The sequence below is a fragment of the Danaus plexippus genome, chromosome 4 (assembly GCF_018135715.1).
Source record: "Danaus plexippus chromosome 4, MEX_DaPlex, whole genome shotgun sequence".
Lineage (NCBI taxonomy): Eukaryota > Metazoa > Arthropoda > Insecta > Lepidoptera > Nymphalidae > Danaus > Danaus plexippus.
In genome coordinates this window covers 5,474,579-5,494,125 of record NC_083538.1, presented here as the reverse complement: position 1 = coordinate 5,494,125, position 19,547 = coordinate 5,474,579, and the positions used below count along the sequence as shown (strand labels likewise).

The window sequence follows — 19,547 nt, the reverse complement described above, 5'->3', positions numbered from 1 at the left end:
AAGAGTTTGGGAGACGCCGACATTGTCTTCCAAAACAAAATAATTCAATACCGATTGTAGGTGACTTTATATTAGACAAAGGATTTACAACAAGGTTATTTTTTTAGTTTTGTACAAACACAACATTAACGTCCGGTGGAATCGAATGTTATGATTACTATGATATATCGAATCTGTTTTCCCTTTTTGTATACCAATAATCCGACCCTCTATATAAATATATTGTGTTTCCAAGTTTATTAATATTTATGTAATAAAACCTTTTTATGTACGTACGTACACTATGGATCTGCTTTTTTTTTTGTAATTTAAGATATACACTTGCTTATTACTGAAGAAAATTTTAAAATACAAATATTACGTTCATTTTTTGTAATAACTGTTTAATACTTCAAGCCTTAAGGTATTTTGGGATAGACTGTTTATTGTCGAAATCTATGTACAATTCTGACATTAGAGATTTTGTATGCGAACATTACACGAAAATATCTTTATAAATTTAGGATGAATTGTAATGTGTTAAACATCATCTTCAAGCATAATCAAAGATAGTTAACCACGCCTCATAATTATTATATTTTGTCTGTGTCATTCACTGAGTATAATAAACTGAAATTAATATGTATTAAACTGTTATACGGTATTTAATTAAGAGCCACTTGCACCATAAAATATTTTTCGAGAATAAATAAATTCTAAGCATATATGTATATATATTTTTTTTGTATATGTACTAATTCATTTCTCATCTTATATTTGAGCTAAAATATATATATTTTTTAAAATCCGACGCGAAAAAAGGGAAGTTATATGTTTGGCGTCGATGCCTGTGTGTGTGTTTGTCGTGTCGTAGTTTTTAAACGGACCAGATGATTTCGTTTCGTTTACCTCGGACGTCCAGTTTCCCTTCGGTGATTCCTCATATGTTTGGTTAATATCGGCCCAGCAGTGTAAGAATATCAGCTCTTTTGGAAAATTATGTAAAGCATTTTTGGATTATATTTACTAATAGGACTTCTTCGATAGTGGCAATATAATCATAAAATATTTTTTTTGCTATTTATTTATCCGTTATTGTAAAATGTATGTCGTAGTATGTATAAACATCATTAGTATAAGAGGTTATTTAATATTTTAGGTCGTCTATGTCACTATTATAATCATGCTTATGACTTAACATATTATTCGGTGGAATTGATAATATAATCCGCAATCGTATCGTTGTAATAAACTGAAATGTAGAAAGGTTTTTTGGTAGTAAAGAATGATGTTGTCTCATTACATGTTATTAAAATTAACTCTACCCCACTAAGACGACCCGACCACAACTGTTTTAGAATTTATTTACTACAATCATTAATCGCAATAAGATCACTATTTAATCATCTAACATTGCAATTTTTTTTTGTAATCTATTCAATATTTATTTAGTTAAAATAAGCGCAAGTTGTAGCTGGAGTTATATTTGGAATGTGTATACAATATAAAAATGTTTAGTACATAGATAACTGTTAAAACATTAATTGTTCAAAACAAAAAGTGATCTAACATGACAGTTTAGGAAAATCTATGAACCTAATATAAACATCAAGGCTGACGACATTGCATATTCCGTGCATGCTCTAGACATTGGCGTTTAAACTCCCAACACGCTTTTGCATCAAAAATAGCTACAGAAGATCCAACGCAAGTTTACAGAACTCATCGGCCACAACGGCTGTGCGGAGCGTGTAATGTTTATGTAAAATTCGTGTCCCGATAGTGTTACTGTTAATAATATTGTTTGGGGTGTTATGACACTGTAGGTGTTACGACGCTGACTGTCAACGAACTAGACGTCGACGATCCACCATCTTTGGCAGCGGAAGTAGAGGCGGATGTCCCCTCAATGGGTGAGCGGAGTGCCATATGAATGCTTAACAACAATGCTCTGAGCCTTGTTCCCACATTTTCTATTCGCCCCGTGTACCCGCCGAAAGTTTGTTCAACCTTAATAATTTTTTGTTAAGATAGTTTTAATATGTAGACGTGAACGTCAGTGTTTATTTAAAACGTCCGAAGTGCGTCTTTCGAGTATGTTTTTGAGGTACACATTATGAGGCTCAGCGTTTGTGATTCTTTTGACAATATTGATGTCGCGGTTATAACACATAATACGTTATAAAACAACGTCCTCCATATAAATTTGTCTGACCCGGTACAGATGTAAAAATAAAAATTAGATCAATAAGAACTGTTTTCTAAAGATAACACAGAGGATATTCTTATAATAAAACAAAAGTGTTATTTAAAAAGTTTAGAAGAGTTCATCCGAGTTTGCAAGAAGGTTTTACTTGTCGGTTTAATTATTTCCTCAATAAGTTTGCTAATTAAAAATGTTTTCATTTTCATATTTGTGCTGAACTTCGCTCAAAAATAGATTATGCATTTATGATTTTCCTTCGTATACTCCTCTACGAACTCGTCTATCATTCAGAGTTCCATTAAAGTGCATACAATTGTTTGTTTATAATAACAGCAATTTTACTTTGAAGACATAAGTAGGCACTTCAATATAACCTACAATAATGATTACTTGTAGAAATGGGTCACGTCCACTATACAAACGAATATCAACTGACACAAATGGTTGGAGACGGTAGAATATTTCATTACTGACACAATGCACTGTAAATTGTGAAATATATAATAATTCATAACCATATAAAACAAATAATTTGTCACTTTCTAAGAATAGTGTATGACACAGATTATATCGACATAAAATAAATAACAATCATAGAATATTAATTTATTACAAAAAATATAATTAAATTATTACAAAAAATATAATATTAATTCAATTTAATTGATAGTTTGACATTAATTTATTATTATAAAGTAAGTTGTAGCAACAAATAATGAATCGTAGTTCGTATCTTATTAGCCTACAAACGCCAATGACATTGATAGTTGGGTACTGTTAGCTTCGCTCCAAAGATGTATCTGGCACCGTTTCGTTTGAACAATGCATTAATTAAAACTTTATTATTCTTTGTTTCAATGGCAATGTGTAGCTTTATTCTTATATTACGTCGTATTTCAAGTGTAGCCACCGGACTTTAGAGATTGTGTAATAGATGCTTATTCATCGCTTCTATTTAATTGCTGGCGCCTAATTATAAAGTGAACTTTCATAAAATACTTCTATTAATAAATAAGATGTTGGCATTATAAATAGGAGACGATTAATATAAACAAAAACCGGTAGAAGATAAAATAAAACATATATATATAAGTAGGTAGGTATGTACTTATATAATATTAAAAAAAGAGGTCACTGCAATAATATCTCGATCTGAATGTTACCAGAAGTAAAATTGGTTTTAATAAATTAATAAAATACTTTAAGAATAAATATCATTAATATGTCACAGTTATTTTTGAAGAACATTGATCTCAAAATGTAACATGTAGTAAATTTATTTGTTCACCTGTACATAATCTGCATAATCCATGCATCTGAATTGTATCAGAATGCCAGAGTTCCTCATTAGGCAATTAAACCTTTAATGAGATGTCGTTGAACTGTTCATCTAAATCTGAGTTGCGAAATAATGGCCAATTAAAATGTAATGTGAAAGCACGCGTTGGTTTAAACATAATGTGCAATATGTTGCCTTAATTTAACTCTAAGACTAAGCGTTGACAGTACGAAAACATCACTCATACGTAAATTTTATTTAACAATGTGATTTACTTCAAAACAATTCTTGACCATTAAAATCTGTGTACTTACCTCAAGTTTACATTGTCACCTTACAAACGGAGAGTTAATAGGTTTTCATTCATATATCTTGTCATATAGTTTTTACATTGTGCATTGAACAAAAACGGGAGACACTACGTATGAAGTATGACCAAACAAACCTGTGCTAAGCGTACTGATAAATAAATATACTTTAACGAAACAAAACTAATTCCAAGATGAGAAACAGACAACAGCTTGTGCACAATAAGAAAGACTTGTATTAAGGAAATTATAATCTTCAGAAAACATACCAAAAATAAAATACGTACATAAGTACATACGAAATATATAATAAAAGAGCTTCCCATAGAAGTCCTTAATGCTATATCATTAAGGGCTAGTATCCGATGAAATTTGTCTGAAATTAACCCACCATAAACGTATGCTCATTGAATTAATTCGACACAAGCGGAAGCAGCCAATTGTAACTAAGCCGTACGTCGATGATAATGCCCATCTTTGTCTATTGACCCTTATTCAATATTCCACCAATGTTACCATAGCAATAATTTTCGCCTGCCCGCCTCTGGATGCTAAGTATGTTACTTGTTAGTTAATATATTGTTAAAGTAATAAACAAAACATATATTACGCATAAAATTACGTGTCATTGAATAAATGATAGCAAAATTTGCATACGTGTAAATTATACATTGTAATGTGTTTTTATTTAGACATAAATGTATACATATAATAAAAATGTCATTATACGATGTATGTAAATGGAAGATGTATAAGAAAAAAATTATTGATACTTTAATTAATGCAAACTGAAACCAAAACCGTGATTGTTTGAATTTTTTCTGTTTGTCTATTTGTCTGTGTTTTTGTGTATTCTAATGTCAGAAACCGTTTATTCAATTATGATGTATTTTCCAGTAATGTATTGTGGTAAGTTTCACTCAATATTTAGTCTTTATTTCTCATCAATCGGCTCACGAACAAAAGGTTATGGCAATTTAAATGATGTCGAACATTTAAATTTATTTACCTTATGTACTATCTATTATTTCTATGTTAAGCAGCTTTGACTGAAACTTCATATTAGTATAAATAATAATAATGGAAATCGTAGCTTAAAAATTATCATTTTCGGAAACTATCAATAACCAGTGTAAGTTGACTTAAAATCTATATAATCAATTACACGAAATAGGACTCAACTTAGGTTGGACATTTTCAGGTTGTACAGAATGCGTTGCATATAAAGTGAGCCCACAATCGCACAGCTGTCCTAAGCATTCAACTATTCGCGTATTATATGTATTTAGTATATGCTAATTTGTTTTGAAGTTAGGTTAATTAACACGTCTTGTAATTTCATATGTAGATGTATTTAAATTGCAACGGATCGCTGTCTTTACTTGGAAGACAGGAGAGAAAAATATGTGGCTCTAAGTAGCTCATTGCAGCTCTATCCCGCTGTAGAAATCTTAGCAGAAGCATCTTATTTGCCATAAGTCTAAATTCTAATATCGTGAATAGAAAAGCATTATAGTAAAATATTTTTTTCATACCAAAACCATTGTGTTTATTAAGCAAAATAAACCTAAAGGTATGTAAAAAAGTCAGTATTCCACTCAACCAAAGTCGCTGTTACAGCCAGTAATTAATAAACACTTAATAATAATAAGAACAATTCAGAGAAAAGATATTTATACCGACGATAATATTCAAATAATCTTTAAGATGAAAATCGCGTGTTAGTTATAATTTTATTAACAAGATCTCAAATATGCAAAGTATACTGTTGACTGTTGAGCATCACAAAGTTTGTTGAATGTTACTGCAAATAAATTCCTCTAAATTAACGATCGAAACAGATAAATAGACACAGAGAATTAGTACACGAAATGCTTGGAAGATTAAGTTATATTCCGACGGAGTAAGGGATGAGTAATGTTAGATTTTAGCACATGCACTAACATAAATAAACACGCAGACATTCCGCAAATACCCACAGGATTTTGAACTCGAAATTATGTCTTTATCCTTTTTTGATGTCTTAATTTGTCATCTGGTTTTTGCGATTAAGATGACTTTTAAAAATAATACGCTAATAAAAACGGTATTGGTCGTTTAATTTCGAAGTTTAAAATGGTTTCGTACGTAATATTTTTAAATATTGTTAGCTTTTTGAACGTTTAAATATTTTATTTAATTTTATTGTTACAAAAACAAAATTAGCTGCTAGAGGGTTTTTGACGAAATACTGTCAGATTTTGGTAGAAATATTGACAGAATGCAACATTGACAGCAGGTGATATTAAAAGAAAAACCATTAATAAATTTTAATTTTACCAAAAGAAGCTCGTATATTTCTTTAATTCAATTATTAGCTGACTTCTTTTGAACGTATTTAAGTTATTTAATTTGGAACGTATTTATACTTTATTGAAACTTATACATTGCCAACCGAAATAGACTTTAAAATGTAATTGGTAAAAAAGCTTCTCGATAACAAAAATTAATAGAATTGTCTAGTTGTTTTATTTATATTGGAATAGTTATTGAACATTACGTTTAATTTAATTAAAATTACTTTGTTGTTTTTTTTTGTAAGAAAATATTACCATATGTGCAATATTTTCTTACTTTTTTTTATTATAGTTATCAAATCTTCTCATACATTTAGTTTTTCAATATACCTACTACGTAGTATAGTTCTTACCTACACAACTCATCTTGTCACTCTCTCATTGGGACAGATCATTTAATATATTAACTTCTTTTCTTATATTCTGACAGACAAACAACGTTCCATTTATTCGGAACTAAAATCAGTAAGAAAACCAACTTCCCTGTTCTTCTTCATTAATTCTCTGTGGTACAAAAACGTGCTTTGTTCTACAGCAGATGCAAGTAAACACAGTGAGACCGACATCTGGTTTATTTTTTTACTTCCACTATACAAGTGGGTTATTTTAAAATGGTCGCTTTAATATATAAAACTATTAACTATGATATGATATAATATTTTAAATGCACTTCAGCGGAGTAATACCTAGCTGGGGTGATTTAAATAGTTTTCCTATCCTTTTGTTATTGTCAAATATTTCATTACTCGTTACTCATGACATGTGTAGAAAACAAATGTTATACATATAACCTAGTTAACAATAATTGCTGGAATGTAACTAAGATATTTATATTTCGTATGCAATAGGAAGCAGCTGGGACTGATTATAAGACGTCACAGTTGTCAAAGTTTTCATTTTAAGAACGACACAACACAATATAATTATTATTTCAATCATATTTAATGATTAAATATGTACAACGAATAAATTTGAATAAAACACAAGAGGCGCTCTGATAGTTTACTATATTTTTTACATAGGCAAAATATATGTTTTATTTGTAATGCCGAGCAGTAGGTTAGCTGTTAGCTGTTAGGTAACCAACGAAGCTGGTACCAAATATGTATGGACGTCAACATCAACAATGTGCGTAGTTTATTTACAAACATAAAAGCTGGCGTGTGCTACCAAAATGGACGCACACGCACGAACACTCAAAATTAAATCTGGCTCCCCTTCAACGTATACGTGATTTTGTTCTTGGACGTTTCCTGTTCGCGTGCTAAGAAAGCTTCCCTCTGTGAAAGCGCACGTGTTGGTTGCTTGTTCACCTGCGTGCGTTACGAGATAGACGGCCATAGCCCGCCAAGCGTTCGCCGGGATGTGTCGTGCTTAGTTTGTGTTCAGAGTCTAAACATGGGACCTCAGTTCGACTATTGTCTGCGGGCCACTAGTGAGTTTTAAGTTTTTTTTTTAATTTATTCATATTTATTATGGCTGACATAGTGAACTTTTATTATTCTCTTAGTCTATAAACGATCCCGGTAGAACAAAAATAACATCGGCTATATAATTAACACTAAATTCCTAGATGATGTTTGCTAAATAATTTCTTCAGATGAAGTGCTCGCATTGATTATGGATATATTGTAATAAGGAACTGTTTTGACTTAATTAGGGTTTTAAATATTCATTTAGTGTATATACTGGTGTGGTCGCGACTTGCATATTTATTTGTTTGTCTAACTGTAATTGTTACGATTTAATCAAGTGAAATATAACAGAATAAATATTTAATGAGTATGTTTTGAATTAAAAATCGTTAAATAACCCTTATAATGTTTTTTTACCAAGAAAACGAATTTCATTACGGAACTGTAACACCCGCGTCTTTTTGTAATTTCGCGCTAATTTTACTTCTTTTCCGAGAACTTAAATTGATTCATCATTGAATCCGTACATACACGGAAGCGAGTTTTTTTTTTATCTGGATGATTTAGGCCGAATTAATAATTATTCATAAACTTATTTTATTCTTAGATATCCATTACCTTATGACAGACATAATTGTTTATCAACATTAATTAATTTAATATGCAAATGATTTGCTCTTGTATCAGAACAGAACTTTAATATTTTTTTTCTCTTTATCTGTAAGAATCCAAAAAGTGTACTATAATTTTGAAGTGTCACTTTACAATGTATAAAACTCTTTAATACAATTAATTATGTTTTTACTATTATAATTATGAAGACGTTTTAATAATAGTCTCATAGGTAGGTACAGCATATAAAAACAAGATGTCATATCATTTTAATCTAAACTATAGTTTTCGAAGCCAAACTTTACACCTTTGTTGATTTATCTTCCAACACAGATCCCTATCCTACACTTAATATAATATTATCGTACAGTCGTTTAGTGTATAATTATTGTGAATAACATAGAATTAGCTGCGTCCCTTGTGAATGGGTGTCAATTGTGTGATTTTTGGGTATACTCGACATGTGTTGCAAGGGATTCTTTTAAAGCTTTTGGAATTTGTTAAACCTAATACATTCCACATGCGGGTCGTGGAAATTCGTGCATTTTTATTGTTATCCATTAATGGGGACCATTGACCAGAATAGTTTGGCCATTTTGAAATGTTTATTACGCTGTCCGTCATTTAAACATATATTTTCTGCTTCCTGTTACATGTATAGATTTTATAAATCATAGTCTCTTTTAGGACATGGATTGATTTCAAAATAAAAGCACTTGGTGGCATTCTGTTCAAAAACACTTGGAACATACATACGTTAATATTATATAAAGTATTTTTAGAGTTAAGGAGAAACACGCACTCTACATAAATATTATCGATCTTGAGTTATTAAGTACATAAATAATATTTATATTGCCATGATAATAAAATCATTGTACGTAACACGATTATTCAATTTAACTATTGTCTTCAATTATTACATCATGTACTAACTATGTATTTAAATTCAAAGTACGCAGTTATCTACGGAGCATCGTCCTATATAAGGACATTATGTACTGGGGCTGTGTAAAGATTGCTTTAAATTCGCATTTTCCGGCCTACAAAATTAGGTTGGTCTGTAGCCCGCACTGGACGTTACCGAGACCCGTTCGTTCATTGTCGTTATTGAATAATTCTAGCGCGGCTCAGTAGTTTATCTCTAGCTACGGACGTCATTTAAGAATTGATGGTGATCATAGGTTGGATAAATTTAACAGAAACCTAACATTTACACGTTACAAATAAAAATATATAAATATACATATGTTTTTTTCTAGATAATCCTTCGTACTTCGCGTTCCCGGACAAAGATGTCACGGATAGCGCTGGCCCCCAGGCCTCAGGGTCTGAACAATTTTCCCGATCAGCTCCAGCTCGAGCTTGGGCTGACAATGCCAGGCCACTCAGCTCCCCCCGGAGACGAGAACCAGAAAGCCCCCGAAGAAAGGAGTTCAGAGCACTTCTCAGATCGCTATCAGCAAAGGAACCTGAAGAAGCAGAAGCATTTCTCAAAGGTCAGCCGCGGCCAGGAGATTGTGCACCCGGAGATATGAAACACACCTTTACTGCTCCGCGTATAAAGTAAGCACAAAAGACATTTGATTACAGAAAAACTTTAAATCAGTTTTATTTAAACAGAACTTTTTTACAGAAAGGGCAAAATTAGTTCCAAAGTTGTCACATCTAACGGTTCAAGGGATCATGAAGAGGTGTTTTATACAATTCCCTTGCAAGGTCGAAGACGACACTCAGTCGGAGGATACCTAGCCACTGGTTCTGGTGGCACGGGAGAAGTTACGACTGTTCCGAGTGAAGTTCCGAAGATGCCGCCACCAAGAATTAATAAAACAGAAGAAGAGGCTGTTAAAAGAAGACGACCAAAGAATTTCTCTTTCAAAGGTAATTTATAAACTTAAAAAATATATAAATTATAAACATAACTATGTATTATATTGACGACATATTGCCGAGCATAGCGAAACTCATACTGTCCGTTAAATGTTTCTGTCTTTGAAATATCTAGTACAAACCAATTAAACAGAGGAAGATTTTTGTGGACTGTGTCTATTTATAGGTGTATGTGGAAATGGATAGTGACAAAAAGTCGTAAACAATACGTTAGACGTAGGACTCGTATCAGTAAAGAGCGTTGCACTCGAACTCCTTGACCCGTTGTGATAGGGCGATAAGAAATGCATTGTTTCTAATAATTACTTATATTTAAGAAAACATTCAAATGGCCCTTTGATTTGTCCTTTGTATTGACCTATGATAAACAAAAATATACTGATAAAATTACACCGTAATTTACGTTTAGAAAGCAATGTCTACGCTATAAAAAACATTATTTTTCATAATTTTTGGTTTTTATTCTATAAAATCTTTTATTTATCGATATATCAGAACACGGATATTTTATATCTTACTTGTTAAATTCCTTTTAATTCACACTCTACTATCTTAATCTCAATGACAATATCAAACATATTTGTTTGTATATTTTTTTACGAAGCAACAGTTGGACTTATCTTCGAGATGAGCATAGAATACAATCGGAACGTGTCCAGTGTTGACAGCATCATATTTGGCGTACGATATCGTTCGTGTATTTACATTAGCCCCAAAATGGTTTCAAATTTGTTTGTCGAGATATCATTCAAAGATGGTATTGCGATTATCATTGTCGCGAAGAGCTCAGTTTAGACTTTAGTGCTCTTAGTATGCGTAGTGCGTGCGCGCGCTTTGACTGACGCCAGTGTTACCGTCGCGTCGGCGCGTTACGCTTTGTCGCGACTCCGCTTGCAAACAGTTTGCAACAATCTGTTCTCAGCGCTCTTGTTTGCAAGCCCACTTGATTAACTTATTCCGCGCGCATTCTAGTGTTCTTTCATCAGTGAAATGATAAATTTATTAAGTTTGTAACGCCGTGGATTGTTTTATTTGTGTTAATAAGAATGGGAAAAATTAACGAAGCTACGCCTGATGAAAATATAAGTGAGTTAATTGATATATATTTTCGTATAAAATATAAACATTTAATTTTATTGATATTTTTTTATTTTAATATTTAGTTTGATATCATTATTATATTATTGTGTAAGTACATAAAAAAATATAATTTATAATTCAACAGACATAAAATATTTCATACATAACTTAAAGGATCTATTGTTATACCTGTATGTTGGGTGGAAATACTTTAGGTATTTTGAGTTTTTTCGTCCTACATCGAAGTTTGTCTAGTGTTAAAAAAATATGATTCTAATCTAATAAAAATACGAGATACATAGATATTCTAGAGTTTTAACCGATTTTAAATTTTATTATTGATTAAGTTATTTCTCGTTCTTCCGGTGGCAATATGTTCTTATTTGAAAGAAATGTCAAAGGGACACCGTGATACACCCAATCAAAACAGTTGTAGCATTGTCAAAGTTCTTTATATACCGATTTGTTCATTATGAGCTCACTTTAGAGGCTAATATCGAATGGCAACTTTTTTATTACTTGGACACATTACAAATGCAGGGTGGCAGGAGTGGCAGAATAAACATGGTATACTTAACATGCATCAAAGCTACTCCCGTAATGTACTCGTGGTAGGAATATAAATTTTGACGCCTATTTTCTTCTCTAACTTGAAGCACAGGATCCCTCCTGTGCAGCAAAATTATATTCCATGCTTTATTACATCCGGTGTTAAAAATATATAAAAAAAAAACGTTATACTCATCTGTGCATTGTCTAGACTAAATGTTAAAATAGTTGCCAGGTTTAAATTATTTTTGTTAATAATTGAGGTGATTGTTTTGAATTGTTTGTTTTAATTAGATATAACAGAATATAATGATGGCGATCTACTTTCTTTATCCAAAAAACTTGAAGATGATTGATTTGGGTTCTGGGTATTATAAGTTAACTAATCAGGTCAAATACGTGGGAAGACGGTAATAGGAATAATGAAAATTCATTATGTGTTACATTTTTAAACTACTTTATGAACATCCGGTATTTTGTTTGTGTTAATCTATCTTCTTGTTTATAGAATATCCGTTTTCGGACATTTTAAATTTTAAACATTAGATAGCCGATATCATTTTCATAGAATAAGTCTAGAATGAATGGAAACTATATTTTTTTTAAATTTCTCGTTAACAATTAAATCAAATATTCGTTAAAACTTACCAATTGTCTCAACCTTCAAACTAATATATTTTGAACGTTCTCTCATTTGTTGTATTCGGTTTAATGAAGACAATTTAAATTCGTAAAGTTGTTACAACAACCAAATAAAGAGTTAGCTAGCTGATACGGTCATTAGTTGTGTAAAGTTGAGTCATTTAACTCGGAATATATGAAATCTGATGAAACTTCTAAACAAACACAATTCGGTTATAGAAACAATGATGAATTCAGAACAACAGATAATTATACAGAATTTTTTAAGAGCCAATCCATTAAATGCAGCGTGATCAATAAATTATTTTTGGATACTAATTACAGTATGATGTCAGAGTATTCAATTAACATTAAGTACGGCGAAGACAGAAAAAGAAGGAAAAGTTTATTTCAATATCATGAATCAGTTACAGTGATGCTCCCGTTTCGAGCTAAACGCTGCCATAACAAACTCTTTGTCATAACTACTATCATAATTTATCGTTTTAGTCATGTTAAGCATGGCGCCAAGATTAGCTTGAGTTATAATCTTTATATGCTTATTATAAACATCCATGCCTTTATACATTTATATAATTATATTATACAAATGCTTTGAAATGTTGAGTTCAACATATATATTACTATTAAGAATTATTATCGAAGCGTGTGTTTTGAGACGGTCAAAAGAACACTGCCAGATGTTTTCTTCGAAAGGTAAACTGGCCCGTCCCGGTTTATGGTTAGATTTATACGTAAATAGTGGTCGAATTGGTAATATTTATGTGAGAAAACATTACATCAAAGGCACCGAAATCGGAATCCTTTGTGCTGCATTATTTCATTCGGCCTATCAAAGACATAGGCCGTTGAACTAAAATACGTTACGTTTAAATTACGAAATAAGTCTTTGTATGAATTAAATATATCTGTATGTTACTGTAATTTATATATATCCTGAGATATTTATTTACAATTGCTTCAGCTTAAGTAAATTTACAACAATATATAAAATTTCTAAATACATCTTATGATAACTTTATATTCGACCTCTTTTGATGTGTTATAACCGTTAATCTTTATAACATACATTCCATAACATTTTATTATATGCCTTACCATTGCATCTAATCGGCCATAGTTATTCCTGGCCACGATGGTAGACGTTTGTCTATTTAGGAAACGGATATTACATTTAGTTGGGTCTTCATTTGGCGGTAGAGGTGGGTAAGTATAAATCCGTATGAGTTTCCGGTGCGCGTGGTGCATAGCATATTTTGTAAGCAGACGATGCGTATGCAAGCCGTTGGAAGCAATAAAAACTTTAACAGCCTGCGTATGTTCCCCTCTCGCTCGGAGAAATGGGGTTTTTGGAACGTTTGTCACTTTATTTGGCGTACATACTTAATTATATTTACTGGGTTATTCATAATTATATATTCAGGTCGATATAGGATTAATAATACGAACGCTTAAAATTGTTATAATTAGCCTCGAGTGCCATTAAGAATGGACGCTCTAATGGTAATGGCAAGACAAGGGCTAGCGGGCGGTCAGGTTACTTCGGCCTGCAGATGTAGGCACAGATGTCGATGCAATTCATCATCTCAAATGTTCTTTACAGATTAATATTTATTTTAATGATTTTGCCAAATTCAAACAAGAATTTTTATATTTTCATTGCATAATATGACATAAGTATACATATACATATTCTGCTTGGTTTTATTGTTGGCTATAAACATATATGTACTTAGCACAAGTTTGAATCGACTAGTTGCAAAAAATACGAAGCGTTTCTCGTTTCTCATTCACTAGATTATATTAATAATAAAAGTTACGACGATTTATGATTAAAAGACTGTTAACGCATGTATGTAGTGTGAAACGGACTTGTGTTAAGCGTACAGGATCGACAAATAAATAATGAATGTAAAACTTATGAGGGCTCTATGAATCGTGAACTTTGATCCTGACATCATGTGAATGACATCGTTTATGGCTCGATTATCCCTTGACAACACATCCTTTCAAGTTAGTATTTTACATAAGCCAGCGGATACCGAGCCGACACTGTATCAATCTTACTTGATACACAACTTATGACGGGTTTAGGGTATATCCTTGTTAGATAGAGATAACTGTAGCGGCTTGGACGAAATGTGTTCCGAGAAATGATGAAGACAATGAACGTTGTACTATATTGTTGTATCGTTTATATTTGACTGTATATTGATATAGGATAAGATGATGGAGCGTGATAGGCGCTTCTATATAACAAAACATTAATAATTTTGTCGCAACCAAAAATCAATGAGATCTGTTCGTTAGAAAATTTTATTATGCTACCATATATTCCTCTAGTATTATTTTTAAATGATTATTTACTTTGTGCTAGAAATGGAAGACATCGCAATACTTTGGAGCTCAGGTTCTCCAGAGAGCGCCTTGTGGTCCGACTACCTCGTGGCCAGCTTTGACAAGATCATGTCGCAAAGAGCCAGACATCATTATAGGTATTTCATTTATTACCAATATTTATTTTACTGTAATGACTTTATAGTTTAAGATATTAAAAAAAAACTTCCATAACATTATACCTACCAATAATTTACTCTGAAATAAATAAAACCTTTTTTTTTTAATTTTAAGGATTTCTGACTAAAAAACATTGTATATCGCAAACTATAACTCTGATAAAATTAATTAAATGTTTACTATACATGTCCATAAAGGTTATATTTTAAAGTACTAAGAATACGCAGATTGAGGTTTCAAATATATTGTTAAAAGATATAATTATTACTTGTTACCTTAAGGATTTTAAGGAGTAAATAATAATAAAATATTATTTCAGAGTCACTCCAGTCACCGCAGAAGAATTAGTTTCGGCTGAATCTCAAGATAAACTAGACAAATTGGGCAAAGCTCAACTACAAATAGTCATACTTTGTCCAATTCTCGCGTCTAAATTGTCAGAGCTCAAGAGAGAGCTGAACGCTGATACTATTTTCAAAACCGACAAAGTTCTAGTTATGTTGTTAGGAGTTGAGAAGAACCAAATTATATCTAACAACTGCGAAGGTAACTATACTATCTAAGGAAAAATCAATATGATTTGATTTTCGTCCAACCAAATATTCTAATTGAAATACAACTTTCCAGACTATTCCAACATAGACCAATGGAAGATGATGTCTGTTCGGGAGAAGGATACGTCTTTTGTGGACACATTCCTTACGGCCGCTGTTGGTATCCTGCGTACAAAAGACTGCAAAGACACTGCCGCGGATAGAACTAGCTTCTCGATTGTACCAAAGAAAGTTAAAATTGTACGTACCGAGTACAATGATAGTAATATTAGTCTATTATCACGTAATTACTTAATTAAAGTTTCGTAATTTCTTCCAAAGGGTCAAAGTCGAGTGATAGCGCTCCTCAACGACCCCATTCGAGAGGAAGATAGTATTAAGATAATGGTAGACAAAAAAGGAGAGGTCATTCACATACCGACGTTTAAGAAAAGAAATCCGTATACACTACAATTTGATATTCCAGGTAAACAGCTCATTATAATACTGCAATACATAGACTCTGATACTTTAAAACAAATCTTTATTTGCAACTGATTGTTATTTAATTTACAGAATCATGTCTGGAGGTGTCGATGTTGGTTTGGGTGAGGGTGAGCAAGAATGGACAATCGCTGGGCAGGAGACAAATAAAATGCGAGAGTCGTTTGAGAGAGTTGGATCAATTGTTAAGAGCATCCGATCATCCTTTGGAGTTCATGTGCCAGGTACAACAATCGCTTGTGGGTGAACAAAATTCAATGGACATAATATATACCTACTCAAAATATGTTCTCATTGCAGACTTTAGGTTTTAAGACTACGAGCAAGGAACAACTGGACAGCTGGATGTTGAACGCCTTTCAGAAGAATATTCCACCGCACTTTAATTTGCTGGCCTCAAACGAACATTACAACCCCAAAGCGGACATGAGCAGTGAGTTGTGACATTGGCATTTGTAAAAAATATTGAACCTTACTTTAACCAGGAGATTACATCGATGAATTACATACGGACGGACAGGCTGCTATTCACGTAGCGTGGTCTCGTGTGCGGAGATTTATAAATGAAAAAAAATGTTTATGTTTGTTTACGAAGATTGATTGTATAATGTGTTTTTAATCAAAACAGTGTACAAGCGACTTAGGATCAGTGTGTACTATAACCTTGTATGAAGTTCTATGGCAGTTTAGAAATGTGTGTGTTTTTGTAAAGGCGGCGAGGAGTACCCGACGTTGCTTCATTGGGCGGCTCGGTTTGGTCTGGAGAGTGTGTGCTGGCAGCTATTAGAGTGTCCGGGGGGCGCGGCCGCCGTCGCTATCAGGAACGCCCGCCGCAGGACGCCGCCCGACCTCGCCCGCGACCACAACCATCACAGGCTGGCTGACATGTTGGCTGATCATCTCGTTAGTATTATTAGCTTTTACATGCACAGGCTCTGATACTTAGTTCAACAAAAAAAAAAAAACAGATTAGAATAACTACATAAGTAACATAGATTAAACAATCTGTAAATTTAAATTTGTAAATGATTATTATTGTTACAGAAAATAAACGAATTCTCAAACATGTACTACTATTTGAAGAATATGTCCGACAATGATAAAGAGGACTCACAAGAGGAAGACAAACATCCTGAAGAACTTTGTATCGTGGAGACGGAAGACACTGTTGACTCACCGAGCTGTGACCACAAGGAAGACGCGAGCGGCGCCCCATCGGATCCTTTCAGTGAAGTCTGCACACAGAACTTAGAAGAATCACCTGATAGGAAAGAAGAGAAAAAGCAAAGACCGAATCCTATTAAACTGCCAAAAGTGAAGGAACAATTTTACCAAAACGATTTTCCCCTGCACGATCACAAAATTGATAGAGTTCAGCAAGCTATTGAACATGACTACTTATTCCAACCATCCAATATAAAGGTCGAAAGCCCAAAATTCCGACCAAACAATTTGTATGCGAACAGCTCGAGATTACTACCGCAGCAATCTGACGTGTTTCTTTACTCACCCACCGAAGAATCGAAGACTTTCAACATTGAAACGCCGACAAGTGATATAAGTCAGATAAATTTGAACGTTCGCAACAGTGGGAGCATTAAATCTGGCAAAGATGCCTCCGGCCAAGAGGAGCTGGCAGAAATAATAAATGATTTCAAGAACAACGTGTTCACAATATCTGAAGTTGAAAAACTCGTGATGGAGTGGCGGAACAGAAACGAAACACAGCAGTCGCTGAAAGAAAAACAGGAACAGCTCAATAAGATGAGAGAAGAGTACGACAAGATACAACAGAAGATTAAAGACAACATGAAAAGGCCGACGCCGTTCGAGAGAGTTAAAAAGATGTTCTCAAAAAGCAAGAGCAACAAACGTACGTGGAGTAAATGATATAAATTTAAAATTAATTTTATAGTAAAGTAAAAATAATTTTTATCAATTTTTAGATCACGAAACAAACACTGGAACAATTGAAAAAAGAAATGGGAACACTAGACCGAACAGCAGTTTAAGTGACAGTAAGTAACTTTTAGAATGTCAATGTATTTGTAATATTTATTACGACTATCGTAATTCAGTATAAGTATAACTCTATCTCCGTTTTCCTCCAAGGTTCGTCATCTTCCGGTCGTCTCAGTACAGTCAGCGGCGGAAGTGTTGGAGAAACACACAGCGGCCAGTCTGAGTTAGACGATAAGGCTAGATCAGTTGTGAGTGATTTTATTCCTTTTAAAATACTACCTATATTAATTTTAATTCTTACCGAAAAGGATACTATATGTAATACGTACAACCATTATTATTTCGTAGTTAAATAACTAGGTTTAAAGTGCAAAGGAAATACAATTCCTCCGATCATAACAACCCCACGTCCAAGAAGTATGAACATTAGTCTCGTCTATTTATAGATATCCGCGAGTACTCTGACAATGAATTCGTGTGACGATAATCGTCTCGACGACTACTTGATCCCGCCGCCGCCGCGACCCCTCAACGGATGTCCACAATTCACAACATTCGGACATCCTAAACACGACAATAGGTAAATAAAAATACCTTCAATGATCCCATCCTATTCATTTTTATCAACACTTTTAAATTAATACGTGCTTACGGTATATTTTAATTGTGTTGTAACTATTTTTAGAAGTCAACACATGGCAACTATTGTTGAGAGAGAAGCCTCCGCCTCCAGAGAAAGGCTGGATTGCGACTCCGATACGAGCTCCACACACCTGCGACTGAACTTTTCTTCGCGCGACAGATCTGTCGCGAGCAGGTGCGACGATCGCGACGGCGCTCACATGTACATGAATATTTCAGCTGCGCATACATAGTAAAGATAATATAGATCTAAACGTAGAATTAATATGTTTTATATAAGTGACTCCAATATTATTTTTTTGACGCAAGTAAACAGCTTTGGTTGATTACGATAGTTAATGACGACAATAAACCTTGTTCGGAGTCCATGTTAATGTGTAACGACAATAATCAATAAGCTGTCAGTTATTAAAGATGGCGCCAGAATACAGATGACGTCGTGAGTGATTCAGAGTTGCATATTATTAAATTATTAAGGAATGAGGAAAAACATTTCAATATACTCTTGAATTTTATTAAAGAATTATTAGCGAAGACAATGTTTGATGAGTTCATTGAGAGAGATTTATGAAGTGACAACAACTCTAAGAGCAAAGACTGAAAAATGATTTCAACGTTACGGAAGATTGTGTAAATATTTGTATATATTAGGATAAGTTACTGCATTTTATTTATTTTTACAAGATTATATTACTACGGTACAAAAACTATAGCTAGTTATTGTAAATGCATGCATATATAATTTTGTTTAGGAATGTTTGATATTCGCAGTAATGATAAAGAAAAATGTTTTTTTAACTTAGAAGTTTCTTTACTGAAATGCATTTATACACAAAATACATGATATAAAAAATAATAAATCTGTTTTTATTTTCTTCAAAATATAATATCTCAATAAAATTATAACAAGTCAGTAAATTTTCCCATTTAAAGATGTTTTTTTCATCCAAAAATTAATTTAATTTATAATTAAATTTTATGTTATAAGTTACCACAATGTTACCAGCTTCAAAAATAAAGTATTTTAAAATCCATATTATATAGCAGATACCGCGGCAATTTTGAATTTAATGTCAGTTTATTAAATGTC

At 32.7% G+C, this 19,547-nt stretch overlaps 1 protein-coding gene across 4 annotated transcripts; it reads left to right on the top strand.

The window, feature by feature from the left end:
- Positions 1 to 1,708: 1,708 nt before the first annotated feature.
- On the top strand, positions 1,709 to 19,317 carry LOC116768848 (phosphoinositide 3-kinase adapter protein 1). 4 transcript variants are annotated; one of them, XM_032659695.2, is made up of 15 exons: positions 1,709 to 1,892; positions 9,398 to 9,701; positions 9,772 to 10,019; positions 14,677 to 14,794; positions 15,136 to 15,362; positions 15,444 to 15,610; positions 15,692 to 15,836; positions 15,926 to 16,077; positions 16,154 to 16,286; positions 16,566 to 16,756; positions 16,898 to 17,726; positions 17,800 to 17,871; positions 17,966 to 18,063; positions 18,262 to 18,395; positions 18,501 to 19,317. In XM_032659695.2, exons 1-15 carry the CDS (start codon positions 1,889 to 1,891, stop codon positions 18,688 to 18,690), a joined length of 3,012 nt encoding a protein of 1,003 aa, XP_032515586.2. In that variant the 5' UTR covers positions 1,709 to 1,888; the 3' UTR covers positions 18,691 to 19,317. The 4 variants fall into 4 exon arrangements, with proteins under 4 accessions (XP_032515586.2, XP_032515585.2, XP_061380277.1 ...); XM_032659694.2 differs by lacking the exon at positions 1,709 to 1,892 and adding an exon at positions 7,386 to 7,543; XM_061524293.1 differs by lacking the exon at positions 1,709 to 1,892 and adding an exon at positions 9,199 to 9,319.
- Positions 19,318 to 19,547: the final 230 nt, after the last annotated feature.